Consider the following 9,030-nt stretch of genomic DNA (forward strand, 5'->3'; position numbering starts at 1 on the left):
CGTGGATGTTGCAATTATGTTGTAAACGTTATTCAAATAAAACTTAGCCACGTGTACGTGGCATTTCGAGTACCAAGAATGAAATTCAAATATTTTTACAAACATTATAAGCCAGGACGTAAAAAGTTAATTTGCAAAATTTAGTTGAAAATCCTGTTAGGGGCAGAAATGTATGAACAGGTAGTGGAAGTAGGTATCCATAAAATTATAATCACGCTAGTATATTCATGTTTCATATTAGCCTTATAGTACAAGATTATTTCTTTACTATGCAATTAAAATTAATATTTACATTTTTGTATAACCAAAACTAGTATTTAACAAAGCTTCGTTGACATCTATCTCCATTACCTGACCACTTACTTCAGTCCTCGAACGTATATACAAATTTTCTACGTGAAAAAGTATAGATAGCTATTTATTTAAGATGCATGTTCTAACTAGCGTATTTAAAAATATTCCACCCAAGCTGTGGCGAATTTTATTTACGTTGTACACGTGGGGCATTCTATAGCAAAAATGAAAGGTTCTTCGATGTTGCGAGAATGGTCTCATGGAAAAGGAAAAAACGCAAAGAAGCAAAAACGAGGATAAGAAATAAAAGGAGGAAAAGAAAAAGGGTGTCGCCTGGGTAACGGAAAAATTTCACAGCCGTAGCGGATTGCTGGAGGTTCGCATGGCAACGTCCTGGCTCCTCTTGCAGGCAAACAAGATCGTTCGAGAAACGAGAAACGGCTACGCGTAATGCAGCCTTTAAAGAGATTCAGGTCGAAGTTTCTCGCGAAGGTGGGAGATAAGCGCGCCGGTGACCGTATGGTAACGGAATGAACGTGAGGAGGCGTCGGGAGAAAGGCTGCTGATTCTTCGCCATGATTATGCCTCGTGCATGCTGTTAACGTGTCTTGAACGCCATACAACGGCCCATCTACGTGTACGTGAACGTGCATACACGGCCAGCACGTTCGAACACGAGCGATATAACTCGGTAGAAGATACACACACGGCCGACTTGGACGCAGCGTCGTGATAACAAGCCACGTTTTTGAACTTTGATACCCTGATGAGTATGACCGGCACCGATAAAGACGTAGGAAGAACGGTCGTGGCGCTTAAAGCAGCAGGAAGCGTTGCAAGTTTTTGAAACGCCTAAGTCTGAGCTTCAAGTTGTTTTTAATTTCTCCGATACAAAGGTCCGGAAATTTATCACTTTAGTTAGATTCTTATTTTTACGGTACTGTACGTACGTTTCGTGTCTCGTTAATAGTTTCGTATGTATGTTATTTGGATAATATAGAGAAATCTCGAAATAAGGAGGAGCAGACAGTTCGGATAACTGGACTGTTCCGATGATAGTAAAGGTTCGGTAAATAGCTATTCTCACTAGTTTCTCTTATTACGTACTTTCAAATCGTAGAACGTAAGTGTTTTGAATATTAGAACTTAAGTACTAGGGTGTCCTCAGACAGTCAATATTATTGTGATTATTTCAAGGTTTTCAATGGAAATGCGATTTGTCGGTAAATATCGACAATAGACGTTAATTGATAGTTCGAGGGCACCTTTAAGACTTCAACTGTCTCTTTCTTAACACGTAGAGTTTATTTTGCATAAAAGCTAATGATCATAAACATTAATACACCCATTATAGGAGTAGTATAATCGAAGTGTGTAATTGAAATTACGCTCGATCCTATCTCGGATAGTACAGACTCGGTGTCGGTATTAATTTGCTCGTGCAAATGAGGTGCGTATAAACGAAGTTCTACTATAATCGATAATCAAACGTATCATATAGCGTAATAATATAGAAATATACGATAGAGGAATAGATTTCTTTTAAATTCAACAGCGAAAGATCGACGGCATCAATAAACGTATACTTTTAAGTTTCAAGCAAGTTAACATTAGGAAACAAAGCAGCCGATGCTGGGCGAGAACTTGATGGAACGATATGCATATAACGCGGGGAACGTCACCGGTATGATCGATGTCGTCGACCTCGAGGGATCTAGAGGGAATTTCATTTTAAAATTCGTTATACGGTTTCCGTTTTACCGCACTAGGATAAGTTTGTCACGTATCTTCAAACAGTTTGTATCTCTCTTGTCGAGCAAGGAACTACGCTTGCGAGTTAGATTATAACGATAGAAGGAACACTTAAAGCGTATTTGTTGGTTGCTCCTTCATGCTGATTAAGATCGGTGGACTATATCGGTATTTTAACGTACACCATCGGGAACATAGTCCGATCGTCGATCGTAATTTGCTTCTCAAGCCGTATCGATAAAACGATTTTGGACATGTGGTTAAAACTGTTCCGTCAGTCATCGAACCGTTTGACGATACTTGACGGCTCGTCTATTTCGAGCGTACTCTACGATCAAAAAATAAACCGTTCGCTCTACTACGATTAACGAAGGAATTCCTACAAAGGTATACAACCTACAACTTTTCGATTCGTTGTATCGTCAATTAGTAGCAAGTAACGATGCGAGAAAGGATTGCGATTATTAACGAAAATTTCTCGTAACGCGGTTCTTGAAAAGAGCGCGCGATGATTCCAAATTAATATATACAAAGCTTGAATTTTGTATGGTGGAAACAGATCCGTGCAGTATTTGCGACTAGTATCGTTCCATCGTTTGATTTAATGCGATCGTCGCGTGTTGCAGAAGTTCGGAGGATCACGGATCCGGCGGGGGTAGTGGCGGAGCAGTCAGCGGAGTGGTCGGCAGTGGCGTCGCCGGTTCCGGCATCGTCAGCGGCAGCGTCGGCAGCGGAGTCAGCGGCGGCGGCGGCGGTGGCGGTAGCGGCAGCTGCGGCAGCGGAGGATCCGCTAATGGAGGTGGCGGCGTCGGAAGCGGAATCAGCAGTAGCGGCGGCGGCAACGGCAGCGGCGGCAGCGGCGGCAGCGGTGGCGGTGGCAGCAGTGGCGGTGGCAGTGGCGGCGTTAACGATAGAGAAAGGGACCGAGAGAGGGAGAGGGAGAGGGAGAGGGAAAGGGAGAGGGAGAGGGACCGAGAACGAGACAGAGATCGTGACAGGGACCGGGATAGAGACCGGGAGAGAGAGAGGGAGAGGGAGAGGGACCGAGAGAGGGAGCGTGAGAGGGACCGAGAGCGAGAGAGAGGCGGCGAGGGGTTCGAGTCACGTGGCTCCCACGGCAGTTTCTACAGCAGCGAACGAAGCAGTCGAGGGGTCGGTTCCGGGGGTGGTGTCGGCAGCGTCGGCGGCGGCGGCGGCGGCGGCGGTGGCATCGTCGTCGGCGGCCATCCGGCGGATCCTACTCCCGGTGATCCTGGCGGCTACATACCCCGCGGCCGTCCACCTCCTGCCAGCTCTTATCACGTGACATCGACCAGGGCGAGGGATCGGCTCTACTCGAGAACCGGCCCGTACGCCTCCGGGCCGCCGCCCCCGCCCCACTTAGATCGTCATCGTGCTGGCCTGCCACCGTCCTCTTGGTCGGCCTACGAGTCGACGACCTCGAGGTACGGCAACGCACCGCCGCCACCCTCGCCTGCCAACAACGACGCCTACCAGGACGAGCAAGGTAATTGCCCTTATACGTACCGATGCACCACATCACCCACACCTCTCACATTCTCTTCTACCATCGCGTGTACAACACGTTCGTTTCCACCTTTGCGTCTGCGTCCGCGTCTACGTTCGCGTCTGCGTCTACGGAGTCCGCCTCTGTGGATCTTTTCCTCTGTAAGTGGACGCCTCTCGCTTTGACTATGCGTTTCTTCTTTGCTTTTCTTCCTTCCATTTCTTTCGTTGATGCGCGCCTCAGATCTTTTGCGTGCGCGTATCCACTCGATCGCTGGGTCACGCGGTTCTACCTTCGTTACCCCTGCTCGTGGAATACACGTGATTCCCGCGATTCTCGGCATTTCCAAATTCTCTCTTACAATACTTTCTTCGAGTCGTCCTTGCTCTTAAATTCATAACAAACGCGTATCGACTTACAGATCGTATAAATGTTTCTTCCACATATCCGGATAATCCGAAACTTGCACGATCCGTGTTTCACGGTTCGCATCTCAACGTCCCCCGGACGCGACCAATCACCCCTTCCTCCGATTTCCCAATACACGCTTGGTGGCGTTTTTCGCGCGGGAATCACGACGATCCAGCCAAATTGAGGGCACGCTTACGCGCTCGCGTTTCAGACTATTTTAGCCGCGAGTGGAGCGCGATGACCGTACGCGTGCGCTCGTTAATGGTACCACGATGCGACTCGAGGCGTGACGATTGTTTTGATAGTTTTAATTACAGAGGCGAGGAAAAACGGAGAAAGAACGGTTTACGGGCGGCTTCGCTCTATATGAAAGATGAAAAGGGTATTGTTGAGGTATGGGTGATGGTGGTTGGCAGAGACGCGGCTATTCTAATTAACCGCGTAATATTAGCGTTAAGAATTATCTTATAAGAAGCGTTACCGAAACAGATAATAACGATAACAAAATATACGTGTGTAGATTACATTCGTCGTGTTGTTCCACTAGGCGGCGGTGGAGGCGGCGGCAGTAGTAGCAGCGGTGCGCTACGACAGCACAAAAAACAGCGTAGAAAATCGCGAAGCGGAAGCAGTTCTCCGAGTGGTAGTAGCCGCTCCGGTAGTAGCAGCAGCAGCCGCAGCGGTAGTTCCGCCGGCAGTACTTCCGGGGGCAGTACGTCGCCCGGTAGTTCGCCGCATCGTACCGGAAATGCCGCCGTCACCGAGGACCGCCGGCCGCTCGCTATCCGCGTGCGTAATTTGCCGGCACGCAGCAGCGACACATCCCTCAAGGACGGTCTCTTCCACGAGTACAAAAAACACGGCAAAGTGACGTGGGTGAAGGTCGTGGGGGCGGCCGGCGAGCGATACGCCCTGGTCTGCTTCAAGAAGCCCGAGGACGTGGAAAAGGCGCTCGAGGTGTCTCACGACAAACTGTTTTTTGGATGCAAGATCGAGGTCGCACCTTACCAGGGTTACGATGTCGAGGACAACGAGTTCAGGCCGTACGAGGCCGAGGTCGACGAGTATCATCCGAAGGCGACGCGGACGCTCTTCATCGGCAACCTCGAGAAGGACGTTACCGCGTCCGAACTTAGGAAGCATTTCGAACCTTTCGGCGAGATAATAGTAAGTTGAGCCATTATGACGAGTTCGATTCCACCTGGAACCTAAAAGAGAATTAGCTTTAATGGAAAAATCTCTTTAGATCGAAAGTACCGATGCGTTACAGTCTGAAATAGCGAACTTGAATCAAATTTCTATATAAAGTTGCTTTCTGCAACGAAATCTATTCGATTTTATAATCAACTTTTACGTCATCGTAACTTTTATATTGTCGCGAGCGAATTCAAGTATGAATTAAGCGTTTTTTCTAGATATCGAGATGTTAGATAGAGATGTTTAATAGCATAGCGATTAAAGCAGAATCTTTTCCTAAACTTTGTAACAAGCGTCAAAGTAATTAAAGATGTAATAGTAACTACGTGTGGTGTCAAATGACGTGTTATAAAATTGTGTAACAAATAACAAATAACACACACGTTCTCTCTCTCTCTTTCTCTCTATATATACGTGTGTACGTAGACTTCTCCAACACTCGCTTCATTCGATAGTAACAACATCCGAACGGAAGCTTATTGGAAAGTTTCGAGAATCGGATGCGATCGAAATTTATGACGCGCGAGTTGATTGTTCGAATATTAACATTTGAATCGAACACGAAACAGTCGAAACAGAATTTTGAAATTTTAATTGTTCCTTGAATGTTTTCGCGAATAAGACGATATTTTAATAAGAAACGATACTTTAAATACGTCGTTTGGCACGAACCGATTGATTCTCTTATAACTGAAACTTCTGATATTTCTTAGATTCGATTGCATTTCGATTCCTTGGTATATCATCGTTCGAATATCTTTTTTACTTTGCACTATCGTATTTTTGGCTTAACGATATTTTGATATCTCTTCGGTAATGTTCGATTCTTCATTTTTGTTTAAACGCAAAATTCTGACGCTTCGTAGGAACTCGAAGAGTCGACTAACAGCAAAAAAAAAAAAAAAAAAAAAAAAAAAGAAAAAGGAAAAGAAAAAAACAGAACGTCGGCAATGGCGTCAACAAAGAGTTAAATACCATATTTGAATGTTACAGGAGATAGATATTAAGAAACAAGGCGCGGTATCTAGCTATGCCTTCTGCCAATATTCCGACATTGGTAGCGTCGTTAAAGCTATGCGATCGATGGATGGCGAACACCTGGGTGCGAATCGAATAAAACTCGGATTTGGAAAGTCGATGCCTACGTCCTGCGTATGGGTCGATGGTATCGGAGGTAATTATCGTAAAGAGTTATATCGATTTCTCTAAGAACCACCTATAAAATTGTATAGTTTATGGTTAGAAGCCACCGAATAATTTTTCTCGTCGAACAAAATTGCTAATGATCGAAATCGCTGGAGGCTCGCGAGGATAGGATGTTCTCTAGACTGGTTAGACTGGTCTTTGAAGTGATTCCAAATTGACGAGTATGACCGTATTCTAAAAACAAACGCGTACTTAAAGCGCTACAGCGCCATCAAACTCGCGTCTTTTCCAACGAATATCTGAATTATACGTGCGTTTCAAGCTCTGCATCGCTCGATCGCGTCTCATTACGATGATTTGGCGTTACTTATAGACTACGTTTAGGGCTCTTTCGATCTATCCGTAGTATATTTTCTTATCGTTCATAAATAAACATACGTACGACTGGAAACGCGTAACGATTTCAATTGCTATCGATTTTTTTTACTGATATTTTACTACTACGTCGCTATAGCAAAGTCGACGAACTCTTCAAAGTATGTGCCAATGATGCGTTAACGATACGTTGTTTCAGATTGTATATCAGAAAAATACCTGAACATGCAATTCCATCAATTCGGACCGATAAACCAGGTGGTCGTGGATCGCGAACGCGGACACGCTTTGGTCTTCTTCGAGCAGATCAGCTGCGCACAAGCCGCCGTGAAGGAAATGCGAGGAGCCGCTCTTCGTGGACGCCGGCTTCAAGTTGACTTCGCCTCCAGAGAGTGCCAGGAAACGTTTTACGAGCATCTGGAGCGGCAGGGCATCGCTGGGGAGAAACCTTGGGACACGAGGCCATCTCCGGCGGCGAACTTCGATGTCTCGTATGTATAGTTCTCAGCAAAAATAAGATATTTTCTCACGACGATTAATTGTCGAAATGTATCTCGATATTCTTACGTTCTAAAGTAGTTGCTTCAAATCGTTCTTTACCATTGCGGCGAGTGTTTTACTTTTCTTGGTTATCTGAATGTTGTTTCCTCCAACTATGTTAAAATTAGCAGAGATCGTTTTTATTCTATCGCAGTGTCGGCTGATCTCGCTAAAGCGTTACCATTTTTATAAAATTCTCGTAACGAGCTACAGCTCTGGATGAGGGCACGCGATGATTCGATACTTTACAATAACCATGAAAAAGTCGTTGATTATGAGCAATAAATGGGTGGGTACTAAAATGACTGAGATAAATGGAACGCTCTCCGTAGACAAACAAACATGTTTTGACGAAGAATTTTGAATTACTATAAATGCTACGTAGAACGTCTTGCGATGTATGCGACAAACTTTTCCGTAATGTTTAGCAGATATTTTCGTACGAAGGACGCTGTTCGCGTTATGGATTAAGTTGCACGTGTTATCAAGTTGAGAGAGAAATAAGATACTGCACGTATTTGCGGTTAAACGACAATGCAGCTTTGTTTTACCATTTTCGCGTTTTCCGCGTTCGAGAAGATCAGCTAACCTACCTCAAAATTTCTCATTTGGCCATCGTTGACGCGTAAGTTGTACACTGCAACGCGTTGAATTTCAACAATTAATCCTTCGCAGTCGGCATATTTTTCTGGCAACACTACCAACTTGGTCGAAGCATTTTTAAGTTGATAAATATCTATCCTTGTCGTGCGATTTTGAAAACAAATAAAAATGTTTTAATTTCGTTTACTATCGTAATCAACTAAATAATAACTCGAGGAATAGGCGGCTGACTCTTTACATAGACGTTTTTACTTCAGCCTGCTTAATACGAAAATTACTCATTCCATTCTAGAATGCGTACAAGTTATCAAACGTAAAAGTCGCTGCTAAACATTTGAGAAAAGGCAAAGAATACTTGGCAGACGAGCTCGCCGTTATACAGCAGAGAACATGAAATATAGTACACCCGTTATTTGAAGGATTCCTTGCAGGCGGGAGCGCAGCAGTTTTGACGCTGGAGTGGCGGTTTCGAACTCGAGTAGCCGGTTCACCCGGTACGAAACCCCGCCCAGGTCGAGGACGGCCAGTTACTCCCGCACGTCCGGAGGCGGAAGCACACCGGGTGCTAGTCCGGCTCATCCGACCGCGATGTCCCGCAGCAATAGGCGCTCCTATCAAGACACCTACTACGACGGCGAGTATACCGAACCAACACCGCGTCGATTCCGCAGCTACGACGAGTTCAGCCAGGGAAGCGGGGCCAGCCACGACGACTATCAGAGCAGCGTGCTCGGCGATGGGAAACTGAACGACGACGATTGTCCACCTCCTTCGCGTCGACACGCGGTTCAGAGCGTAGTAACCAGCGTGGATCCACCGGCGCCGCCTCCGCCGCTGTTACCACCTCCGGACATTAGGCATCTTCAAAAGGAACGGGTACATCTACTGGAACAATTGGAGGAATGTCACAGCAGCGGCGACGAGGTCGGCTTCGCGCCAAAGAAACGAGTAAAGATCGATGGGACGTCCACCGCCCTCTGCGAAGACGACGAACCCGAGATCGCCTCGTTGCTCGTTTCTTCGCACTCCAGCAGGAAGGGTATGGATATCAGACGAGTCAACGACAGCAAAGTGGTTGTGCATCATGGTACGAGGAGAGGAAGCTGCGACGGACGAGGTCCAGCACCTTGCAAGCGTCGTCGCGACGTTACCAGCAGGTAACATGGTTTCTGCGTTGTTTTATTGATATTTTAATTAGACATCTT

The 9,030-nt window shown here is 46.0% G+C and overlaps 1 protein-coding gene across 6 annotated transcripts in view; it reads left to right on the forward strand.

Moving 5' to 3' along the window:
• LOC132905375 (protein split ends) overlaps positions 1-9,030 on the forward strand; it is a 117,272-nt gene that overhangs the window by 91,443 nt on the left and 16,799 nt on the right. For 3 of the 6 annotated variants that reach the window (XM_060956604.1, XM_060956609.1, XM_060956608.1), the window contains exons 3-7: positions 2,673-3,553; positions 4,485-5,131; positions 6,155-6,335; positions 6,882-7,173; positions 8,245-8,982. In XM_060956604.1, the coding sequence (XP_060812587.1) occupies positions 2,673-3,553; positions 4,485-5,131; positions 6,155-6,335; positions 6,882-7,173; positions 8,245-8,982 (2,739 nt within the window). The remainder of the gene's footprint in view (positions 1-2,672; positions 3,554-4,484; positions 5,132-6,154; positions 6,336-6,881; positions 7,174-8,244; positions 8,983-9,030) is intronic. The other 3 variants (XM_060956606.1, XM_060956607.1, XM_060956605.1) reach the window with 3 other exon arrangements.

Source organism: Bombus pascuorum, chromosome 3 (genome assembly GCF_905332965.1).
Source record: "Bombus pascuorum chromosome 3, iyBomPasc1.1, whole genome shotgun sequence".
NCBI classification, from domain to species: Eukaryota; Metazoa; Arthropoda; class Insecta; order Hymenoptera; family Apidae; genus Bombus; species Bombus pascuorum.